Here is a 24,475-nt window from a genome sequence, read left to right as displayed (position 1 = left end):
ACTAAAGTGAAGACTTTGGGTGTTGCTGTTTGGTGATGCTCGTTTTGAAGGTCAATATCTGCCCTATGTTTAGGTGACGTGAGACTAAAGACATGAAATCTTTGACCAAGAACATAGGTAGTAGAGGCTAAAGCAGCACACAGCTCAAAAGACAAAGCCTCCATATGGCTTGAGATGAAAAAAAAAAAAAATTAATAAAAAGGGTCACAATAAACAATACCACAGCCTTAGAAATAACATTTATGGGAAAACATTCTTACTGAATGAGCCCATGCAAGGGACAAGTAATTAACCTTTCAAAACCGCCTGTGTGCCACGGAGCTGCCTATCAGTGAGATAAGCAACACTGAGGTAATATTTCACACAAACATTTCATTCTGCTGCAGCTTGGGATAATTTTCCCTCCAACTCCCGGAGGAGCCCGCAGGCTCCGCAGGCGGCCGGGAGGTGGCAGCGGAGGCCAGCGAGCGTCTCCCTCGGGCACATCCAGCCGCGCCAGGTGCTTTGTGCCCGCGGAATTCCAGCGAACTTAAAAATAGATGTGTTCTTTTTCCTCCTGCTGACAGGACAGCCATGCACGGTTAAAACCAGACGCCGGCTCGATTGGGAATTTTGGCTCTACGTTCTCTGCAAACCTAAATATGGGACACACAAGCCCTGCTCAGCTGGAGCCCGGCATCCTTATCAATGAGTCATTAAGAGTGAGCAATAAATGAAAGGTAATTGTGTTCTGACAGATAAACCGGTCTGCTTTTAAGATTTACAGACATCTATTTTCACATCTAGGCAGTGAATCCAGATTTTTCCAGAGATTAACATCCATTCTACAGGTAGGACTAATCCCACAGGTAGGACCGGCAAGGTCTTGTCTAACAGATCTCCATTTACACAGAACGTGCAAAAATCTACAAGTCCAGGTTCTGTGGGGAACAAATCCCAAATGAAAATAAATAAAAATCCCAAATACAAAACCCCTACAAAAAACTCCAATAAAAACTCAACTCCACATTCAATTCTACTTCCTCATTATAGGTTTTAACTGCATATTTCCTGGAATTTTTTTAAGATTTCCTAAGTTGTCAATAAAAAACCCAGCGACAAAGTAGAATACTTATTGTAACAAATATCTGTGGGCAAATTCATCTGTCTTAGCCCAGACATTTTCTGTATTCAGTTGAAATAACAGGCAAACTCATTGGAAATTTTGGAAATGAGGAATAACAGCCTCTCAGTCAAGGAAGTAAGTATGTTAAAACTTATCCAAAATAGGGTATTATTTTTGAAATACAGCAAACAATCTTCTTTTTTAAAAAGTTTAAAAAATCCTTCTATTTTAGAAACGTTACTTTTAGAGCAACATTCAGTTGCAAAACCTTTCATAGGTATCTATTTTATCATTTAAAGACACTCCAGTCAAGCCTATATTTGTTTGTCTTTCATGGTAAGTAAACTAAGTAGCTACAAAGCTTTAATTATCTACTCATTTCTTTAAACTTGACATTAATGTACATTGACTGCACCATAAGGGTAAGAACTGGATTTCCTTAAGAGCAGTTGCATGTTTTAAATTACTGCTATAAATGTACAGTTTTCCTAAGCATATGAGCTGTCTTTTTCAGTTGTGGTTGGTTTGTGAGGTTTTCTGAAGTGACACATAAGCAAAGGCAATTTGGATTCTTCTTCACACACTAACCACATCTTCAAAATGATTCTAGATTTCAGTTTGAGTTGTCTCATGCTATTGAACTGAACAACGGGAAAACCATTAAAACACAGTGGGAAAACCATCAAAATTAGTAATCTTTTTTTAACTTACAGAACATGAGCTTGGAAATTTTGCCCTCACACTGCTCATGTCTCAAGTTCTTTGTACTCAAAAAAAATTTTGCCTCCTCAGCTCACCAAGTTCAAACTTCATAAACACAAAGTGATTAATATAAATCATGGATACTACCTCTGCTTACTCAATATTTACATTTTCCTGCCAAAATGTGACCACACAATTTAGGGACTGGCTTTGTGGGACCTTTGCTTCAGTACTACAGTTATCCACTGCTTACTGCCCGTGTAAGGAGCAGCCACTTGCTCTCCCAATCACCGTGTGATCCAGTGTTTCCATCTTTATAATGTTCTGACAATAAGTTTATTTTTGTTAAGTCAGGGACAGAATGCCTCAAGTGCTGAACAGTAGCCTCATTCAGCTCCAGTAAAAAACAAGGAGCTGATAAAGCACAGTTATACAAACAGTGGGCATAATTAGAAGTCCAATATTATTTCCATAAGAAGTTTTCCACACAAGAAAACCACTCATATTTTTTTTTTGAGTTGCCATGAGAGCCTAACAAAGATTTCTTACATTTCATTCCTCTCTCAGAAAGTACTGAGCACTTGTTTTTTAAAGTCCTATTTTCTGGTATTTACCTGTCTGGTATTTACCTACCAATCCATGTTTCGTTCATCGTATTCAGAGGTGGAACACAAAGTAATACAGCTGATACCTGTAAGTGACTGCTGTCGTCCCTACTAAAGGTGTCCTGACACAGTTTTTGACAACCCCAAAACTGAGTCCAAATAAATTATTAACCTCACATGAATGTAAAATTATCAAATTCTTCAGATCTCTTTTTGGTCCATTGATCACTTCCATTAGAAGTATTATTTTCCAAAATGGAGCTCAATGCATGCATTTTTTTATAACAACCTATTTAACAATTAGTTACTGAATTAGAATAATTGAATAGGTGGGATCCTATCATCAATTTCTTTAGGATGTCTTGGGAGGATCACATGGAATCACTATACTTTTTAAAAAAAATTTAGGATGCATGTTGAAAGCTTTAAGTATTCTTAAGTACTCTCTCCAGAGAACAATTAATTGCTTTAACCCACTAATTTTTAATGCCTAAAGAGTATATTAAGTATTTTTCACTGGGTTTTTTTCCCTTTTTCCTATCCAACTGTGTTTGATAAGAATGGTGTAGTACAGGACTAAAGCAGAATAAATCTCATGCAAATCACATCTTTGCATTCCATGGTACTCATTTTTGGTTGTGGTTTTTTTTTGTTTGTTTGTTTCTTTGTTTTGGGTTGTCAAAATAAACAAATACAAAATTAGTTCTCTTTCTGCACTAAAAAATAAATTAGAAAAAGGACAGAAAAGGTAGAAGTGGCATGGCAACACCCCCACCCCCACTTTAAGTCCTAGGAAAAACTATACTATACATTATTTGAAAAGAAGTATGATATCTATAAAAATCAAATGTTTCCTGAGGAAGTAGCCTAATATTTATTGCCCCTCTTTGTACAAGCACCCTCCCATTGTTTCAACAACAGCAGATAATTATTTTGGCTGGCCTCAGGCTGACCTATAATATTTATATGCCAAGGCATTTATCAACTTTATAAAACCCCAGCAGACATATTAGTATGTAAAAGGAAGTAGACTTCCTTATTACAAGTGTTTCTTCCTGATACTGCTTCATATCTAGGAGGAAAACAAATGGTGCCACAGTCCACCCAGACATGTAAAAAAAAAAAAAAAAAAAAAAAAAAAAGTCTTGCTTAGTATCCACCAAGAAATCTCCTAGAAAAGCTTCTGGGGAAACCACAGGGAGTGAACCAAATTACCATGTCATCTCTGTAGGGGATTTTTTGGTTTTGGAGCTGGGGGAAGAGGAAATGTTGTATATCTACAATAGCTTTTGAAAACTTAATTTTTCTATGGGTTCTTACCATGGAAGCTTCTGTTCTGCTGGGGTATTGAATGTACCACACTGTCAGCTTTTTTGGTTGGCAAGTTCTGTTCACTGTAAAAGAAGCATCTATGTGAATATAGCATTGAAACTGTTGAACAGACAGCACTGGTCATCTAATCCAATTTCTTTGTAGGTATAAATATCTTCAGTAAGTGTAACCTGTTAACCAACATTCCATCTTGTCCATTTTCCTAATTTGATAATTTGTTATTTATTAATTCTTTGTTTTGATAACAAGTATTATTCTAAGTTGTGATTGCCACTTGGTATCTCATTCATAGGGTTTTTCATTTCCTTTTTTTCCCCTCAAACTGGAATAGAACTGGAAGATCACAGCTACAAACCCAAAAGGAGAGAAAAAAATATAATCAGAGGATTTACTAAATCTTGCTGATTTAGATAAGCAGAAAACATGCATTACTAATCCAGAAAGGGAGCTGACAAACACTCTGCCAATTTCTATCTTCTACAAGAGCAAGGCAGGGGAGAAGATACATGGGGGCAAAAGGTCACTTTAAAAAAAACCCTGTTATTGAAAGGACAGGAAAACAAGAAAAATAATGAAAGAAATATGAAGAATGGAAAACAGTAATGTTTCCACTTTCTAGAAGAACTTTTAAGTAATTAATTTGTATTTTTGGGGGTTTATGAGGCAGAGTCTGAAAGATCAGCAGGGAACTAGTAGGTATTGCCTGCCAGTTGAAATTACCAGTCATATAAAGTACTTCTGGAAGTCCCAGGAAGTCAGTTGTATTTTGATGAAGTATCTTTCTTTCTTTGACATTGTTTTTTAAACAACAATGTAAGCAGTTTCTTAATGAACTACACTATTTGAAATTAATCATATTTTCTCTCACAAAATGACACATTTGGGTGCTCCATTGCCTCTTGGGCATGCTTAAAATGAGACAGTTTCAACTGTGCAAAATCACTGTTTGAGGCAACCATCAAACACTGAAAATATAACCATCAGTTGGAGTAGCTTTATACATAATTATGTTATTAACCAGTAAAAGCCTATCAGGTTTTTGCATAGTGGGATTTTGTACAGTTTGGTGGGAGGGAAAGTGTGGGACAAAGGGGAGAATGGCAAATAGCAGGATATGAAAGGACCTTGACCTTTCTCTTTTCATGTGAAATAAGTTGCCATGAAAATATATGTCTGAAAATTTGCTTGGATCTAGCAAATGAGATCTATCAAACAGAGTTGGGCTTGGGCTCCCAACTGTGCTCTTCTATTTTATGGATATAAACCAGATTTGAAAGAAGAATGAATGGATTTTTGAAGGATCCGCATTCCACACACAGTTTGAGATACACAATACTGAAAACTGCATGTGGAAGGATTATAACTTTCTATTTCAAGCATCACAAACTTAAGTTGGAATGGACCTCTTCAGATCATCAAGCCCAAAACCAGTTTTAGTAATTTCACACTTTTCAGCAAAGATTTATTTCAGACAGGTCAATCAATTACCAAGTGTTCAATACATATCTGAGGTGATCTAGAAAACTGAATTTCTGCACTATGACTGGTAATAGCACCCAAGATTCACCTACTGCCATTCCCATCTCCTTGTCAGGGCCTGAACCAATGTTACAGATGTGATCAATATGGACACTGTATTGTTCCATAGCAGATAGAAAGTTACACACAGTCAAAAAATCTTCTAAGTAAAGAAGTGTAGCAACTACTACAAATGAACACACCCTGCCCCTCAGCAGGGCTTAGCAGTTTTGGCTCAGTGCCTCAGTAACTGGCTCAGTGCCTCCCAAAGAGAAGCAGAGTGAAGGTAAATTGAACACTTAATTGCCCACACCCTTATTTCTAGATACACTTTAGCTTTCCACATACCTGACTTCAAGCAAGTTTCAAAGCATGTTTTCCTGGGTGGTTTTGGTTTTGAAGAACACACAAACGTTAGAACAGGTTATTTTTCCATAAATACAACCTATACAAGCTCTAAGAGAACTAGCATTACCTGTAGGAAGCACTTTCCTTCACATTCTTGGCATCTACTGTATTGATTCCTTCAATTACAGGGGAGTCTGGATTTGCAGAGCCGTTGCTGATATGGTCACTGCTTTCATACCCAGATTCTGTCCTCTGAATTTGCCAGTTATCACCATGGATTTTTCTCTCTGTAAATCCCTTGCTTTTTTCAGCATTCCCTTTTCCCTCAGAATCCAGTGAACTTCGACTTCCTGTATCCTGTTTTGTCTCATCTTCATATATAGTCATTAAACCCTTCTGCATTTGGTTCTCTTTGGGCCAGTGATTAAAGCCCCGCTCCTTTTCGTGCTTAGATTTACTGCTCAGGTTTGCTTTGTGCTTTGGGCTGTGCTGCTTTTTCTCAGTCTCACTGAAAATGCTGTCCACATTCAGTGTCTCTCGCATTGGCTTCCAACCTTTACTCCTGCTCCTCATACTTCCTTTGTCCCTGGAGTCTTGGCTGGTGTCCGTGTCGTAGCCAGTGATGCCATCGGTGCGAGTCCTTGTCACTGGTTTCTCCCCTGCAGGAGAAGGTTCTGTTCTGTTTGATCCAAGCACATGTGCAGAAAGCTTTGCCTGGTGAGGTGCTTGGTTGTCGTGCCTGTAGGGGCCCCTTCCCTGGCTGCCGTAGATCCGCTGATCCGCGCAGTGCCTCAGTCCATTTCCAACCGGAGGAGACCCTGACTTAGCACTGGAACGGTCCTCCCCAATCAAGTCTTACAAGAACAAAAAGGAAAAAAATTCCATTACAGTTCTTATTAATGTTTCATAGAATGAAGTCCATTCAAACACAAATCAATGATCATCAAAGTTCCAGCTGCCCTGCCACAGGCAGGACACCTTCCACCACACCAGGTTGCTCAGAGCCCCATCCAACCTGGCTTTGAACACTTCCAGGGTGGAAGCAGTCATTTAACTGATATTGTTTATGTTTCTTACAGTATCTCTACAAATCCAGTATGTATTTTAGAATACTGAAAACTGGGAAAGTCTGATCTTACAGTAAGGTCTCTTAAAAGGGGAAAAAAATCTGCACAAGCAGCATTGATGCTAAAAGTCCATTGATTCTCTGGTCATATTTTTAAAATGTACCTCTTGGTCTCCCAGACTCTTTCCTTGGTCCTCTGTCCACATCTTTCCGTAAAGATGTGAAGTTTTTCATGTCAGCAGCTTTCTGGGCACACTCTCTGGATAAATCCTTTAGCCTGTCCTTTTGCTCGCTGTATCCTAACTTGGCTGCAAAAAATACTTCTTGTCAAACATCCTTGCTCAAAAGTCATTCATCACCAAAACACACAAACATATTTATGGACAGTAAGATTTAGTTTTTAGTGTTAGGACTACTTAAACTGACCAATGAATTATTTGACACAGATTAAGAGCATGAGATTTCTTTCCAACCATAAGATCAAGTCCATTAACACACAGGACTACAAATCACGCTGATATCACAGTATTGCTGGGGAAAAGGGTACCTCAAGTAGCCAGTGACCAACAGAGCCACACCTCTGCCTCAGGTCATTAATGTGCCTTTTCATCAGCAACATCACTGGAAAGCTTGAGAGTGTTTGAGAAATGGAACAAGGCCTCAAGAGCCACTTCAGTTAAAGAGTAACAAGGGTAATAAATATTCTGGATTTACAGCTCCCTCTGGAAAAGCTGACATTCCGTGGCAGATATTCAGATATTACTTAAACATCAAGAAAACCTTTGAATAACAACTGAGTCAATTTCTTTCCTTCAGAAATAGTTCCAGTCCCAAGGTTAGAACCTGCCTGAAATGCAATCAACTGAAATGTTTCATAATAAGACATATATGATTTGGTTTATGGGGGTGGTAGTAGGGAATACACACCTGGGCCTCTACCACCACTTGCTTGAATATGGCTTCTACTGAATGCTGGATTATCTGGCTGAAGTTTTTTATTACTCCTTTGATTAGTGGAATCTCCAATTCCATTCTCTTTCATGTGGTCTGATTTAGCAGCAGGATGCTTTTCAAATCCTATCAAACAACATATTTGTCTTTAGAAAGAAAAGTCTTCCTAATTTAAATTTCCACTATATAAAATTTTAAAAACAGAGAAAGCTTTTTCATTCTGGATTAAAAAGCCAGAAGAGAAACATCAGCAAGAGTACACTACATTTCAATAGACTAGGCAATAAGGTTCTGTAATATTTTATATACTGCCATATTTATAGTGGTAGCCTGCAGTGAAACAGGGTCCTCAATTCTTTGCACCCTGAAGTAATCTATGTTCTATTGCTACACATGATGTGAAGAATAGCATGTCAAATTCAATTTGCCTTTTATTTAAGTGCCTTGTAAGTTATGCTCAGCATGAAATTTAAAAAGCCAACCTGAGACAGCAGTACAAATTACAGAACCAGAAGACTGGATTCTTTTTCCCATTACCATTAGTCTCAGTTTGTATCCCCTTATTAACAGGTCTGAGTATACACACTAATCTCTTTTCTTTTGAGACTCTTTGGACAATGATTGATAAAAGTATTTCAGAACAAAGCAGCCAATCCATTTTTTCCTCCTTTATAACACCCATTTCAGAAATACAGCTGATACTGTTATTAAAAAAACCCATATATCTAATTACCCAGGTCTTCCCCATTTCCTCCTGCTGCTTTGCATTGAGACCAGTGAATAATCTGCTTTGGTGCATCTTCTGGAGACACAGCTGTGCCATCTGGGTTAGCATAAAATAGCAGCAATGGCTGGAAGTGACACCGAATGCACCTGGACACCACATCTTTCCATTTTGTTCCAATCTAAGACAAAAACAGCAAAACAAAACCCCCAAACTTTATCAACATTGTTGAACCCAAATATGGAAAGAGTAATTCATTAAGCAAGAGACAACAAATGCCTAATTCCAAATGTACACGAAGCTACAACATTTTAGCACTGTGGCTTACATAATTGCAACCAAAAGATAGAACTAGTACTGTAAGGGCTAAAATCAGAGCATCATCTTACCTCTTTTACATTAGCATCATCAAACAGCACCCATTTGCAGCTCTTGGTGTGAAAGGCAAAGGCACAGTAATGTCGGCTCGTGTAGCAAATCATTCCCACCAGAAAAAGCTCACTGTTTTTGGCATTTTCATCTGTAACCCTATAAAACAGCTGTAAAAATGATTACATATTTTAAAACATATGTAAAACACAGCTTCAATTTCCTTACCTACTGCTAGCATTTCACCAAGACAACCGTTACTTAATGTCCTGTTGTATTATACAATTTTTCCTGAGCATAAATACTGATTTTTGCACTTACTATGTCTATTTTAACTTTTTTTTTGGGGGGGCGGGGGGGGGGGGTTTGTGTTTGAAGGAGTAAAGTATTAATACTCTGGAATAATTCCACAAATTTCAAACTGAAAATTATATTCCTAGATTTTCAACTAGGAAGTCTCCTAGATTAATCTTTGTACTTAGGGACAAAACCCTTCCAACAGGACCTTTTCCTCTCACAGAAACTACATCAAGCAGCGCATTACAAAGAACTGTAAAAGTAGACATAAACCTGATATATATATATATATATATAAACTTTATGTCAAGTTAAGTTGTGCTTATAAAAAATACATATGAATATTTATATTTATTATATAATCACATATACATAAAATAAAAAGTAAAATTAAATTCTAGAAAAAGCAAAGAGTAAGTTTGAGGTCAGATACCCCTGGAAGATAAAGTTGTGTTGCCAGATTCCGCATAACCTCTTCTGTCAGGTCAGAGTGTTCTGAATCCCAGACCAAACCGATGGTAACAATCTCAGGACAATTCATAAGAACACGACGAATTTTTATTTTTTGACCACAATTACTCTAGAAAAAAGGAAACAAAAACCATGATGGGAAGGAAAACAAAAGTACTTAAAAATTGGAAGTCCAAAGGTGAGTCACTACACAGGAATTAGTTCAAAATAAACAACTCTGCAATATCTTTAATCCCAAAATTTAGTTATGGTGTTTGTTCCTAACAACTTAAGGAACAAACACCAATTAACTTATTCTTCATCATAACAATACTTTGATGAAGACTACAGCTTAACTTCTATATCCAATCACCACCTTAAAACAAATCTCTATAACTGGAACAATGAAACATAAGTGTAAGAGCTTTCTTTGCCCTAAGTTGACTGCTCTGAAGCAGCAACACAACACATAACCCTGCTTTTAGAGGAATACTTCTAGCCTGATTTAACATCTGAAAAAGTTCTCCCTTGTATCCCAAAGTCACGTAACATTTTTGTTTACTTACAGGACACTTTCTGTAGTCATCAGCAGTATTTGCTGCCTGCAGCAATTCCGCAAACATTTCTGGCTTGAGACGTTCATGTCTCTCTATCATTTTTTCTACTTCATTACTGCAAAAAATAAATTACATACCTATGGATCTCCCTTCTGAAGAATAACAGATTTTAATTAACTGTATTGTATAACTAAAAAGACACAAAGTGGTAAAACTGTAGCAATACAAATTTTTTTGTCAAGCCCTCTCTACATCTTGCTTTTGAAATACGAATGTTATTTTTGAACAGTATCTCAAAAGCATGTTGCAACCAAAAAAGTACATATTAAGTTTTAACACTTAAAAGCCTGGTATACTTTTGCATATTATTAGAAGGGTGTATATAGAAAAATGAGTAACAAGAATAAAAGCTCTTACCATAGGGCTGTGGTGGAAATGTAACGCACAAATTCCGTGAAAGGCAACGGATCTGATGATGCTCCACAACTGCGACACACACACTACAAAAAAAAACCAAAAGAGACAAACTTTTGTTTTTATTTACCAAGGAAAGAGAAAACAGGGTATTTGTTAAACCAATCCAGTGAAGGTCTGACCTGCTCATACAGCGTCATAGCAAACTTCTGGTGAGAAATACAGGATTTCGAAGTGCACATATCTGTTTCACTGTTTGGCACTAAGTGGAAATGAATCCTCTCAAGGATATTTTCCTAAAAAGAAATAATAATATAAATGTAAACTGAACTGATGAAGTCAGAACACATGAAGAACATTACAATTTGGTACTCCAACTGTTCCCCTTGGCTCCAAAATACTACAGCTGCAATGAGTTTGTCCCCTGAATTAGCTAGGCCATTTTTTCCTTTTGCCAAAAATACCAGAGGTAATGGGAAGAAGTGAATCTATTCAGGTAGATCAGACAAATGATTCGTTCAGGAGTCCAAAGCCATTTTGAATAGATGGAACAGTGGTAAGAGGCTCTCTTTCATGACTGCAAGATCTCAAACAGCCACTTTCAGGAGTTCTATGCTGCATTTTCCTACATACGTGAAGAAACACCTAGCAGGTAGGAATTAATTTGTGGACACTCCCAAAGGATGTCCAAAGCTGAAAGTAACTGAAGCAGCAATCATATTTCCTGCCCCTCAAATCCTTGTCTGAAGGTTAATACTGCAGGTGTTTCAAGGTGAACATTTTCATTGTCTAACACAGGAGCTCTTAGGAAGGTCTCTTTACCAGAGTTCTGTGACATGTGGAGTCACGTTTAAAAGCCGCAGCAGTGGCTCATGTTTTTCACTAAGATGCTTCACCAAAGCAGAAAGTAACTACAGCAAGATCTTCAAGTATTTGTTCACTCTTGGGTAAGATAATGGAAATCTCTTCTGCAGCAGAATTCAGCAATGAGCTGGCTAGTTGTAACACACTGGGTTTCAATAGCTGGTGACCCAATACTTCAAGGAACAAACAACGTATTCAAATCCATAGGTGCTTCTCCTGAGAAGATAACCTTTCTCTCCATCAAAATATTTTAAGAGTGACTCACAGTTCATCATCCTCACCAACTTCCTGCTCTGTCTGAGCTACAGAGTTAAGGGAGGAAAGTATTGAACAAATGCAAGAGCACTCCATCCCCCTTACCTGATGCTTACTCCATGTGTCTGTTTCCCTTAACAGATATAAAGAAGCTCAGCAGGATTACGTTATTTGGTTCCTACCCATGAGCCTGGAGCTACCAAAACCCCTGAACTAACAGAATTCTACTCAACTCTCATGAAGACACTTACAAAGCATTCTGCTGCATCATCCATGAATCCCAGCTGGAAACGCTGCTCATCCTTGAAGCTTTCCGCGAGGGCGTGTCTCATGTTGTCTGACGGGAGGGCTTTCTCTCGGCTGTGCTGGAACTGTGAAAAGATGGCCTAGGAAGAAATGTAGTGGTTACTTAACTTCAGTAACCACTTGGCTAGACACTCTGGTTCTACACAAATATATCATTTTTTGCATCAACATGTGAAATATTTATAATGTATATAGACGCATGTAACTTTCAAAATTACTGTTTTCTCTTCAAGCTACTACATTTGTATTCTGCTGATTCCTCTACAAGAAGTTATGGTACCAAACTAAACACTGAACCTGTAGAACAACAACATACAAATACAAAACTAAGTGATTGACTTGAGCTCCCAGAGGCAACACAAGCCCTGTTCTGTAATTACACAGCTTTTTTAATTTGGCCCCTGGAATAGCAGTTCATCCATATGTATCTCATGTCTACAGATGCTGTGTATTTCTTAGGGCATAATGTAATACCACTCATGATTCACTAAATAATGTAACATTTACTGCTTAGGAGGGTATAGCTTTTTTAGAATTATAAACCTCCCATAAATGAGACAGAATGCCAATAATCCTTGCTATGAAATTAGCTCAGTGCTGAACCAGTGCACACAAGACAAGAGAAAAGGTCAATATCTGCAGTTCTGGGACATGATAATAAATTGCACTTGGTTTTTAATTCATTTCCCAGAAGAGAGAGCTGGCTGCTACTTTTCTTTTTGGCAGTGATATCCATCCAAGTGAGCTCATCATTTAGCAAGTAAAGGAGATTTATTCTGAAAGAACTGAAAGTTAAAAGCTATTAAATTAATTACAGATTTTCAAATATTTAAAGGTGTATTCCCCAGTCAAGAATTCTAAGTCAAACTTTAAGGAGAACCGAAGAGACTAAAGACAAAGTAAGTCAGGAGAAGCCATGTAAAACATAAATAAGGATATGCATTCTTCACATAGGCTTCGTATGGTTAAAATCTGTTGGATAGAAGGCAAAAATAAAACACAGAAGCAAAGTTTCACTTCTAACAAAAAGTATTGTTTCAACCATGATGCATTCCAGGATGTCTCTCAAGTACTTAATCTTCCCTCTCAAAACAAAAAGCAGGGACTACTGACAAAAACTACAGCCACTATCTCCATGTAAACATTCAAAATTAAGTTTTTAACATATCTGCTTTGAAAGCATTTATCACTCCTCATTTTGGCTGCTAGGTCATTTTTTGTTATGCAACATATAAAGCTATGCCCAGATAAAAAAAAAAAAAAATAGAAGCAGTACACATAAGGAGATGTACAGACAGGTATACTCAGTTTAGTGGCCTGCACTAAAGTCCAAGTCCCAGAATTTGTTTGCTATGCTTTTAGTTCATAGGAGAGGCTGACAGAGATAAAATATCCTTCATTGTTAAACAGCTAAGAAGGGTAACAATAGCCCAAGAGAACATCACCCCAGCCAAAAAATAAAAAGAACCTCACCCCTGCCAAAAAATCCACTCAAGTCACACACAAGTCACTGTTTATCCTCATCCAGTGTATATATTGCATTGAAATTAAAATGTCCAAGATTTTGAGCACAGAACAAACAGAATTATTCAACCAGTGTCTGAAAGAGCCAAAAAAGCAAAACCAATAGTGTCCCCAGAAGAGCTGGGGACAGACCCTTCCAAATGAATTAACTACCTTTTTTTGAGGTGAGTACAAATATCTCAACTACGTTACTAAAAAATAACTTACACCATTCTAACCAACTCCAGAACCCTGAAAATTTTCTTCTTTAAATACAAGACAATATTTCTCTTACAAACACTTGTTAAAAACATCCATAAAACTAAATTGCTTCTTTAAAAAAAGAATGATTTGGTCACCCAGGGATAGGCATGATATAGACACCAACTTCCAAAAAACGAATTTTAATTATTTTCCCTCATTGTGAAATATAGTTTTTCCAGAATTTTTATCTACCTTTAAAGCACAAAATATACAGGCATCTCCTTGACACACATGTCCTGTTAAACCTCTTAAACTTCTTCGAAATATATCAAGTTGCCATAATACCTGTAAAAATAAAGAGAAAATAAAGTAATCAGTTCTGAAGGTTCTTTGCTTAACACAACATACAGTACATTTTAATTGTTTTTTATTTCACATAACATACAACTTAAGTACCAATATTGCTGCAGGAAATGTGGGGTTTTTCCATTAGTTTGGTAAATTGTGGAGATGGAAATGACAGTTTTACATTCAGCACTTAAAATTTAGATCTGTTTTTTAAACTTCTTGAAATAATGTATTTTGGAGAAAGAGCTGAAGCACTCTCAAGGAAACAAGCAGCAACCTAAACCCTGTACAGGGACTGTAGCAGTTTTCTTAGAGCTCTACATAAGAGTTAAGTCCTATATTATATTCTTACAGTCTCTTATCAAAATGATTGCTGAAATACCTTTGTTTTTCCATAGATCAAAATAATCCTGGTGCTTACACAGGTATGTTTCTACCTCTTATTTGGGTAAATACCCCACAAAAAGGTAATAACAGCTTGGCTACACCCACTGCTTTCAATATCAAATGTCTTGGGTACACCTGAAGTGAAGCAGTTCAGAAAGTTGTCCATTAAAAAAATAAAAATAAAACCCCTAAAAATGAGTTGTCAAGAGGCACAGTAAGACAACAGCTGCAAATTCAGGGGGAAAAAAAATATCCTATCTATAAATATAAAAGCTAAAATGAAATAGGATGTGTTGGAGACCAAAAGTCCAAAGCTCAGTTCTGAAGGTGGAGCAGAGGTTAAAAGAAAAGAAAGGAACACATTCTTCCTTGTAAAAAGGCAGTCACCAACCAACTGTTTGATAAACAGCACTGGGTTGTGAAGTTGTAGGATTGTCTGAAACTAGAACTAGAAATTACTTAGGGCTTCATTTTAGGGCACCTAAGTGAAAATAACAGAACTGCAAGAGAATATAGGTCATGCTGCTGCCATTGGATGCCAAACAGCAAACACTCTACCAAAACTACAGTACAACTTTATTTTAAATACATATAGATATCATACATACCAAATAGCTATACCTCTCAGATCTCCTAGTTTTAAATCCATGCCAATTTTAAATCTTCCAATTTTTAGGAAGCCTATGTCTCTATTAAGCCCCCTGCCAGTTTCAGAAATAATTCTGTACAATTTAAAAACATTCAGATCCAAAATCTGATCATTACAAGAAGTACCTTATTATAAGAATTCCAAGTCATATTTCTTGGGTACCAAGTGTATCTCCTACTCTAATTCCACAAATCTTTCCTAGGATTAGAAACAAAGCCCTCATATATGTGCCTATTCTGATATATCCCAGTATTCAGGCTTGCTTATGTGCTAATTCTGAGAAAATGGGATTTTAATAAAAATAGTATCCTAGCCAATATAAGTAGTAATTGTTGCCCCACATAAAAAGTGTCATGTAAATTTTGGAAGTGATTTTGCTATGTTTGACAGAAATATTACTTTTAAAATTCAAGCAGAAAGTTTTAAAGTTTCAACTCCTACATTTTCAAATAGAGAAGAAAGGTTTTTCAGATATCCTTGATGCATGCAAATAAAATTTTGTGCAAAATAAAGTATTAATACTCTCAATTCTTTACAGTTAAATGGTGAATAAAATTACATTCATAACAGTGTCTTATTCCTACAATTGCCATTTTTATTTTGCACACACACTCAGGAAAGTCTATTTAAAAAGTGTTTAATAGATGAAGTTTTTTCTTACCTGAACTGCACTATTAAGAAAGCAGCTGTTTTGTCCAGGTTCATTTAATAAGCCTTTAGTAGGGGCCAGGGACAGGATACTTCCAGGCTGATAAACTTTTCCAAGGTTTCCCCCAGGTTTTCTTAGGAATTTCACCCATGCCATTATTTTTTAGTTTATAATCACAATGTTCACGTTGAAATATTTAAGGATATGATTGGGTGCAAGGCAAAGAAGGTGGTTCTACAACAATATTTCTAAAGTCATGGCATTCCATTCAACTCTGTGCAGTAGTAACCGTTCATGGGCTTAAGTCCATTTTCCATGAGCAGCTGTGAGCCATCCCTCAGTCCCAGTAAAAATACAGCTGGACAATGTTTTTAACCCTCAGTCTTAAAAAAATAAATAAATAAAGGTGTCCAGTTAAGGTTAAAACATGTTAAAAGTCGTTAGAATACAAGTGCTTATTAAGCAAGTTGCACAGTAATTGACTTCCTTCAGGGATATCAATAAAGTATTACTATAAATCATTAGTTGTATTATATTGAAAGTTTATATGTATATATCACAGAACTGGAAAGTTCTTGTTAGGTGTTATACTCCTGTTCTCTCATTTTGTTCCATCTTCTTTTTACTTCTAACTGTAACCCATGAAATATATTCCAGTTTAGAAGACGTCATGTTTATTTCATTCTCTTTCCAATGAACCTGAAATAAGAAAAAAACAGAAATTATTGGAAAAACAAGAAAAATCCAAAATGTTAAAGAGCTTCTAAATGAAAAAAAAAGATCATGATAAAACAACCTCTAAATCTAAAGGCAAGATGAAATAGCCAGGAAAGTGGAGAAGAAAAAATCCCCACCTAATAATTGTTCTTAAGCCATAAAAGTTATTTTATCTATCATAATAAATTATCTCCTAATTTCTTACACATCTCTAAAGACCAAAATAAAATTGCTGTAAAGATTCTCCTAAAAACCAGCAACAGCTTATAAAAAGACCATATAATACATGAGTTACTAAATCTTTGAATCTCCAAGTCTAATAAAAACATTACCAAGAAAAAAATCTTTTTTATTCAACACTCCAAAAGCTGAGCTGGTTTTTATTTCAGTTTTATGGATGGATTGTCAGCTAGTACTCAGCTTTCAGAAGTTTGTTCTGCCTACTAAATACTACATAAATGTGTCATTAACCTGGCTGCATTCTCAATGCAACCAGAAAAACAGTGCTAACAGGAATGCAACAACATTCTGGTGGCTGCCCCAGTTCCAGGATTTTCAAATTCCAACAATAAGAGTTGTTTCTCCAATTCTTGAAGGAGCCTGTTGAAGGTTAAATGAGTCCATTTCCAGAATATCCCCACAACCACATGTAAAGCCCAAGCCATGATCCTCTCAAAACAATGGATTATTCTGTCTGTTTGGCATTACTACATCACCCACACAAACATTTGGAGGAACAGAACAGAATAAATTTAAATAAACCAACACAACTGGGGTTGCATATGTGGGGGGGAAAAACCAAAAAAAAAAACAAAAAAAGGGGGTGAAATTTGGGCCTCACATTTCAACGGAGATATTCACCTTCGATTTCACAAGCATGTGAGATACCAAAGACATACCAGTATACTTCAAGACCTGCAGCTTCTCACAACAGTTTTTTTCCACTGTGTAAGCTTAGCAAGATTAATGAGGAGTATTAAAAAACAAAAATTAATTGTGTAGTTGGAATACTGTATAAACTGGAAGAGAACTTAGCTGAGAACAAGCAACATCACATTCACAAAAAACCACTCTACAGCTCTCTAATACTGTACAGCTGGGATGTGTGGCTTTCAAAAATACACACAGGAAGTCTTGCACCCCTAAAACCATTCCCCTTTATTTAACAGAAACATTGGTACTTGCCTGTATTCAAAAATAAAATCAATAACTGGAACCTAACCAAAAGTCTCTTTTGCCCCATGAATAATCAGATGAGTTCTGTTTGTTTACTGATGTTACTGTATCTCACCCGTAAGTAATTTGATTAAATAATACTGGAGATAGTAAGTGTGATTTGTGGCAGCGCTGAGCAAGGAGTCTGAAATCTAGCTGGAAACTGACCTTGACAGAACATCATGTAACAATTTTGTTTTCTTTATGTTCACTTCAGTTAATCCAAAAAGAGAATAGGAAAAGAAAATGTAGCTGAAAATGTGTATCAGCTTCAGATCTTATTAGAAATACACACTGTTTTGGATACAAGAGTTCATCCAGGACAATTTAGGATAATGACAAAGACCATTCATTTACTAAGAACTTACAGGAAGTAATTTTCTCTTGCATGTCAGGGATGCCCTACAACTAACACTCCATGCACCAAGCATTTAGCTATTGAACTGGCTCTCAGGAAAAGTTATAATGATTCAGTGCAAGAATTTAATTAAAAAATGTTTCTGGATTAGCTCTGTGTCCCATTGCATTAAAATGCTTCCTGCTGAACTTCACATCCACAAAGCCGTGAATACAAATAATTCCATCTGCCACACAATCTTATTCTAATAAATTGCAGAACACATTAATTGCAGTTTTCATATATAGAAGTTCCACTGCATCAAATACTAAGGTGCATGGCTTCTTATTCATTAGTAAGAGAGGCACTGCAGATGAGCCTTCCAAGAGTGCCAGAAGCAATGGGATTAAATTGCCATCACAGCCTCTCCATAAAGTGAGAAAGCCTACAGTAGCATCTTGGTTTGAAATTTACATTGGACAAATATCTCAGTTTTGAGTTGAAAAAAAAAATAAAAATAAAAACAACAAGAATATGACTGCTCTGACAAGCCTATTCCCATCACAGATGGCTTTGTAAACCCGAGAAGTGATGCTGCTGATCACTTTTGGCTGCTTCACCTCCCATAAGTTTAGGTGAAGTTTCAGGTGACTGGCACTTGGACCAGACTCCCATAACCTAAATTCAATAGTCAATAGCACTATAATTAGGACATGAAGACTTCTTCCTTGTCTGTGGTAAGCCAGTGGTGCTAAGGGCACTGCAGCATTTATTAACCACTGGGGTTTACCAGATCTTTTTAGGTTCCTGGCTTGCCAAAGGTGTGAGTGACAGAGTATAGACCATCAGTCAGCTGTGCATGCCCCAGCCCTGGCAGTGTTCAAGGGCAAGTTGAATGGGGCTCTGAGCAACCTGGTCTAGTGGAAGGTGCCCCTGCCCATGGCAGAGGGTTTGGAACACAATGATCTTTAAGGCCCCTTCCAACCCAAACATTCTGTGATTGAACCATACTGAGTCTACAGTAAGCACAATATTTCAGTAAAAGAGTTATTTCACACAGTGTTACTGACATGCAACAGAAGATTTTTAGCAGCTAAGAATTACAGAAACACGTCCTTCTACATGAATTGGTTGTGGACAACTGTTCTCAACCAAAGACACTAAACAAGGGCATTAAGCTCTCGAACCAATGTCTATTTACCAGCCTAACTCCTTCCACCTTGCCCAATTTCAGCCACTGTTCTTCAGTCACAAGTGATTTCATCAAGCCCCTTGCTACCCTTAGCTGTGCAGCCTTACAGCACAAAACACATGCCTGTCAAAAATTTCTGGCACTTGCCTTTACAGCTTCCAGAACAACAAATCCACTTGTCAGCAGAACTGCATGTTATCACCTGCTTGGTTGGTACACCCCAGCACGTAGCTGTGGCTGGCACAGACTCTTTAGTTTAAGAAGCAGTGTCACTAAAGAAGCTTAGAAATCAGTGCAGCTGATATTTTGCCTAAACAATCACTTTCTACAGGCACATTTGGGTTTAAGCATCTCTGATATCCATCAAGATAAAACTGATGAGATAAACAGTTGGCTCTGTGAACACTGGAACTACCAGTGCCTGGGCTCCTGATAATTTTCTGCCTCATGGCTGAGTTCTTGCAGTTTTCTCCCTAGCTGGGGCATAAGCCAACTCTGCTCCTCACATCATCTTACGAGGTCTCTCTCTTCCAGCCAGCTGCCTCTTTTCATGCACTTTCTAAGTACATAATCATCTTTGAGGCTTCTATCCCTTCTGTCAAATTGAATGAAAACCTGCCAACAAGTTCAAAAGTTGTTGACTGCTTCTATCCCTGAAATTTGGCTGAAGAATAGTTATTTACATCTTCTCGGCTTCACTTTGCAACTATTCTCAGTGTGTTGCACAAATTACTAATGGCAAACCTCTCTCATGCCCAGTGCTGGGCTTGCTTTTAAGCATTCTGCTTCTGCTTGCAGTTCATGCCTCTGTGCTGAGCCTGGCAACCCCACCCAACACACTGACAACTCAGGGAAATCAATTCCTAAACTGATGTAACTTAGGAATTTAGACGCAAGACAACAAAAATTGTGAAGGAAGACTGATGAAATATATTATGAGGGAATAAAGCTGTGATAGGAAACCACTAAAATTCTCTGCAATGAGCCAGTATTATTAGGACTGGGGTTACTGTCTCCTCCTTAACAGAATGAAATTCATCAAAATTTCAACAACTTGCAACTGCAAGAATTGGAGTGTTTTTTCCTCAGTTCAAAAGGTTGTAGTTTAAAATTGCCAAATCTTGTTAACTGAACGAAAATCTGATTTGCATTGTGACAGTGCTGGAGGCTGTAATTATTTTTCCCGACATTTGAAGAAAGAAATAAACAGTGAAGCTGCTTTAAAAATGCAGGAAAAGACCAAAATTTGAAAGGAGTCATCTCTTACACCCACCTCAATGAGGCTGAATCATAATTTTTGGCCCCTGCACAGATCCTGTCTCCTTCCACCTTTAAGCCCCCATGTTAAATTTATTTTTCAACAAATCTCATGCACCATAAGATACATGTAAATGCTTTTAGTAGCCATCAGCCTTTGTCCTTGGAAGGTGTCGCAGAAATACATTTAGAGGAATGCAAATTCTCACTATTTTAAACATCAGGGAGGGAAAAAAACTTCATTAACAGCACTTACATGCAACACACATAAGAAACAAGAACAACACTACAAGAAAAGGCCAACATCAGTAGGTACCACTGGCTGGTATTGGTCTGACACATTCTTTCTCCTTCTGTCATGGACTCAAAAAGTCCCCAAGACACCAAAGGATGGTATCTCCTCCAGAAATTCTTCCAAACCATCCTCGTAGATTTTCAGCCCAGACTTTTTTCTTTTTTCAGGATCTCTATTGTCTCTTCCGGAGCCCTTGCCTATTTAGCTGTCCCTCCTACGACAAACCACTGCTCCTGCACGTCACACGTCTCTGTTCCCTTCCAGGATGGAGAACCAGAAGCCTAGATGCTATCCCAGATGGCTTTTGTGTAAGTGCACCATTTTTTGCTTTAAGCTGTTCCAATAAAAACTTTCCTGTTTGCATCAAAACCAAAACAACAGGTTCACAGCTCAGCCTCCCTCATCTGTCACAAGGAGAAACCGACTTTAGAAATAGCTGCAATGGGAACTCTGAGTAAAGATCTTGGAGAACACAAATTCCCAGCCCATGACATGGGCCAGCATTTACAGTGAATCATCACACAGACACCACGGAGATTTTTGTTTCTCCATCTTCCTACTGCTTTACATGTGATTATTCAAAGACTACAATGTACCCTTTCCTGAGCCTCAGAAAGATAGAATGTATCTTTACAGTGATACTCACACTTGCCTTTTTGTCTCAGATTAATTGCCTGGCTTTTCAGCTGTTTGATCTGCGCAGATGTTTGATCATTAACAGAAGTGCAAAATACCAAGTTCTCCTCTTCCTCAAAAAGCTTTCTGACTTCTTAAGTCACCAGGAAAAAAAATGACAAAACTAGAGTTACAAGGAATGGTAATGTCAGCATGATCTTTAAACCCACGCATATTTTATAGGTTTGTCAAAAAAAGTGCTTGAATGTCTGAATCACTATACCTCATATATTTCTTCATTAACATATCCTGTACAAACCTTCCTAGAAACACTTCACTCAGTCCACACATCTAAAATCCTGATCCAGCCTCAACCCATCATCATTTAACCTGGCCCCAACAAACTCCTACTTGTCTCTGCTCCAACCATGAAGCTTGTCAAGAACGCTGTGAATGGGTTTTGCTCGCATCACTACATCCCTCAGTGACTGTTTTACTCTATCAAGAGCCATAAACCAAGGAATAAACAAGGACAGTGGCAATATCCTGACACCCTCTGGGTCACACTTGCAAATCATTTTGTCAGTGGCACACCATGCATACTGTTTGGCCAAAAAAGATTCTGCACTATCAAGGCTTGATAGCTTGAAAGTCAAGTGCATATTTTTTCTGTTTTTACTGTCAACATCCCACTGGTCAAGAATAATAACTTTTTATACAAGTAATTTGATACTTCAAAAAAAAAACAAAAACAAAAACAAACCAAGTACTTCTTACTTTGTAACAATTTGTAAGGGGAAGAAAGGATTATCTACATTTTGACAAGGCTAATTTACAGTCAGTTTATAACATGAGGTCTCACTATTTTGACACGCAAAACCACCCTTTCATCCTATAAGAAAAGAGCAGGTAATCAGAAAAAGAGTCAAGGGATTTTCCATTGCCTTGGGGTGGAAGGGCATCATGAATCAGGCACAATGCTGTTTGCACGATTAAGTTGTTGTTCTTAAAATAATCCTGGTAGCTTCAAAGTTAGGAAAGCTTAAGTGGTTCAGCGTTTGGTGATTTTGGTAGGGGGTTGCATGAGCAAAATAAAGCACTAAGTAGAGATATGTAAAACTCACACTTATTCTGGGAAGGGAAAAATGTAGGTTGAGAGAACAAGTCATGGTTCCTCTGAAAAGCTGATTTTAAAATATTTGCATTGAAAATCAAAGTAAGGGATATAGGTAAACTTAGACCTGATGCTAAGCAGGTGATTTGCATACATTCTCATACATCTACCCACACGCCTCTGAAACTCCATCTGTACGAGAACACACAGCAAAACAACTCTGCCACCAAAACGCTGCAAACTGCTTAAATTTCAAACAGCTCCAGCACTACCTGTACTGGCATTTCCTGTTCCAGGCAGACAGCCTCTGGAAACACTCCTCAAGAACTCGCTGCTGGGCATGTGACGGCCGCGTTGAACATTAACCGCGCCTCGCTCCGAGCCCGTACCGCGCTCGCCGCTCCAGCCCCGCGGCCCCTCGGCTTACACAACGGCGGGGGCAGCGCCGGCCGCGGCCCCGGAGCTGCCGCTGACCCCCACCCACGCAGCCCCGGCAGGGATTTAACTCCGGCCGGGAGGAGGCGACGCTCCCGTCCCCCGGCACTCCGTCCCCACCTCGGCACCGCAGCCGCCTCCGCCGCCGGGACCGCGGCCACAACCGTGCCCGCTCCCCGAGCCAAGCCGACCCCTGCCCGCTGCAGTTTACCCCCTGCCCGACCCGCGGCTCAGCCCCTGTCCCAGCCCCGCCTCAGCCTCGGCGGACCCCCGGCTCACCGGCGGCTCCTCACGCAGCTCCTCTCCCGCCCCCTCCCGGCGGCGACTCCGGGCGCGGCCCCGCCCTCACGGCAACTTTTACTTCCCCCGCTTCCCGCTCCTCCTTCGCGCTCCCCTCCCCAGCCCGGCGCCGCAGCGCCTGCGCAGTGTGGCGGCAGCCGAGACGCTCTCCCAGAGCGGTGTCCCGGATATTCCCGAGCCAGGGAAGGGAGGGAGGGAGGGAAGGAGAGGGCAGCGACGATTGGAGGCGGTGGCCGCGCCCTCGGCCAGCGCGCCTGCGTGCTGCGCGCGCGGGAAGGTGCGCGGGGCCGGGGGGCGCCTGAGGGGCCGCGATGGCGCCTGAGGGGCCGCGATGGCGCCTGAGGCGATGGGGCGGGAGCGGGGCTCGGATCTCCGCGTCCTGCCGAAGGTGCGGGGGAAAACGCGGCCAGGTAAGGGGCTGTCACAACCCCGCCGCGCCCTCCCCGCCTGCTCACGGTTCGAGGGCACGGGCGTCCTCGGTTTAAAGGGCGCAGTGGGTGCCCCTCAGGTGCTCGGGTTTGGAGTTAACAACCCGTTCAAATGAGCGCGGCGGCGCTTGTTTTTTCCAGCAATTGTTTTCCATTTCTCATTCCAGGATATCTGGGCGTGCACGTTGGCTTTCCTTGAGATGCCCGTGGAATAGCACTGGCATAGAGTGTCTTGCGAGCCAAACCCCACATAAGTGTGCATCCACCTCAGAGTTGCGTTTGGCTTCCATGCGGCCTACGAAGGTCCTGTGTGGTTATTAATTTATCTATCACCTGCCCCAGAGTCACTGCCCCAAAGTTGTGTTCCCTCTGATTTTTATCTAATCCATTATGTTGGCTAGGGAGTGGTGTTTCCTTTTGTTATTTGTGATAGGAATTCCGTATCCACAAATGCTCTTATTTCTAGTTGCTCAAGTACCTTTTATATTCCACTATTATGATTTTTTTCCTGGATAAACATGTAGATTTCACTAACACAGTTCATTTCTAGGTTAGTGATGATATTTTAGGTGCTACCACACCCAACATCAGTCCTTGGCACATGCTGATGAATACAACTTGTATTTTTTCTCTTCCAGTTGCCTTTCTGATAGTCTGCTAGGAATGGAAAAGTGCTTCTGTGCCTAAGAGCATGTTCAGTTTTCCAACAGCATCTTCTGCAATAGTAAATAAAATAATTTCCCTGTAGAGTTCCCTTTCTGTGTCTACTTTAGGTCAACCAGATTGCAAAATGACTGTGTGGAATACAAGGCACTGAATCAAATCAGCTCACTGCCTTAAATATGACATTTTGTTGTTCTTGTGTCTTTTATAAATTAATACATTTTCCTCAGATTACTTTTGCTACTGTTTCTTCCATTATGTTGCCAGTGTAAAAACCCCACTAGGAAAGCAGTTTTAGCACCTT

At 39.0% G+C, this 24,475-nt stretch overlaps 1 protein-coding gene across 4 annotated transcripts in view; it reads right to left on the bottom strand.

Annotated features, from left to right (window-relative positions):
* The window catches only part of USP53 (ubiquitin specific peptidase 53), a 28,485-nt gene extending 5,319 nt beyond the window's left edge, over window positions 1-23,166 (bottom strand). The window contains exons 1-15 of one of the 4 annotated variants that reach the window (XM_041398914.1): window positions 23,060-23,086; window positions 21,263-21,385; window positions 15,616-16,302; window positions 13,823-13,915; window positions 11,809-11,943; window positions 10,621-10,734; window positions 10,442-10,524; window positions 10,034-10,139; window positions 9,451-9,597; window positions 8,741-8,890; window positions 8,361-8,532; window positions 7,604-7,753; window positions 6,841-6,984; window positions 5,738-6,464; window positions 3,733-3,806 (exon numbers count right to left, since the gene is read on the bottom strand). In XM_041398914.1, the coding sequence (XP_041254848.1) occupies window positions 3,733-3,806; window positions 5,738-6,464; window positions 6,841-6,984; window positions 7,604-7,753; window positions 8,361-8,532; window positions 8,741-8,890; window positions 9,451-9,597; window positions 10,034-10,139; window positions 10,442-10,524; window positions 10,621-10,734; window positions 11,809-11,943; window positions 13,823-13,915; window positions 15,616-15,759 (2,239 nt within the window). In that variant the 5' untranslated portion in view covers window positions 15,760-16,302; window positions 21,263-21,385; window positions 23,060-23,086. Of the gene's footprint in view, window positions 1-3,732; window positions 3,807-5,737; window positions 6,465-6,840; window positions 6,985-7,603; window positions 7,754-8,360; window positions 8,533-8,740; window positions 8,891-9,450; window positions 9,598-10,033; window positions 10,140-10,441; window positions 10,525-10,620; window positions 10,735-11,808; window positions 11,944-13,822; window positions 13,916-15,615; window positions 16,303-21,262; window positions 21,386-22,617; window positions 22,993-23,059 lie in introns of those variants that run through there. The other 3 variants (XM_041398916.1, XM_041398915.1, XM_041398917.1) reach the window with 3 other exon arrangements.
* Between the last annotated feature and the right edge of the window lie 1,309 nt (window positions 23,167-24,475).

The sequence above is a fragment of the Onychostruthus taczanowskii genome, unplaced genomic scaffold (assembly GCF_017590055.1).
Source record: "Onychostruthus taczanowskii isolate IOZ18803 unplaced genomic scaffold, ASM1759005v1 scaffold150, whole genome shotgun sequence".
Taxonomy (NCBI): domain Eukaryota; kingdom Metazoa; phylum Chordata; class Aves; order Passeriformes; family Passeridae; genus Onychostruthus; species Onychostruthus taczanowskii.
This window is presented reverse-complemented; position numbering and strand designations above follow the sequence as displayed.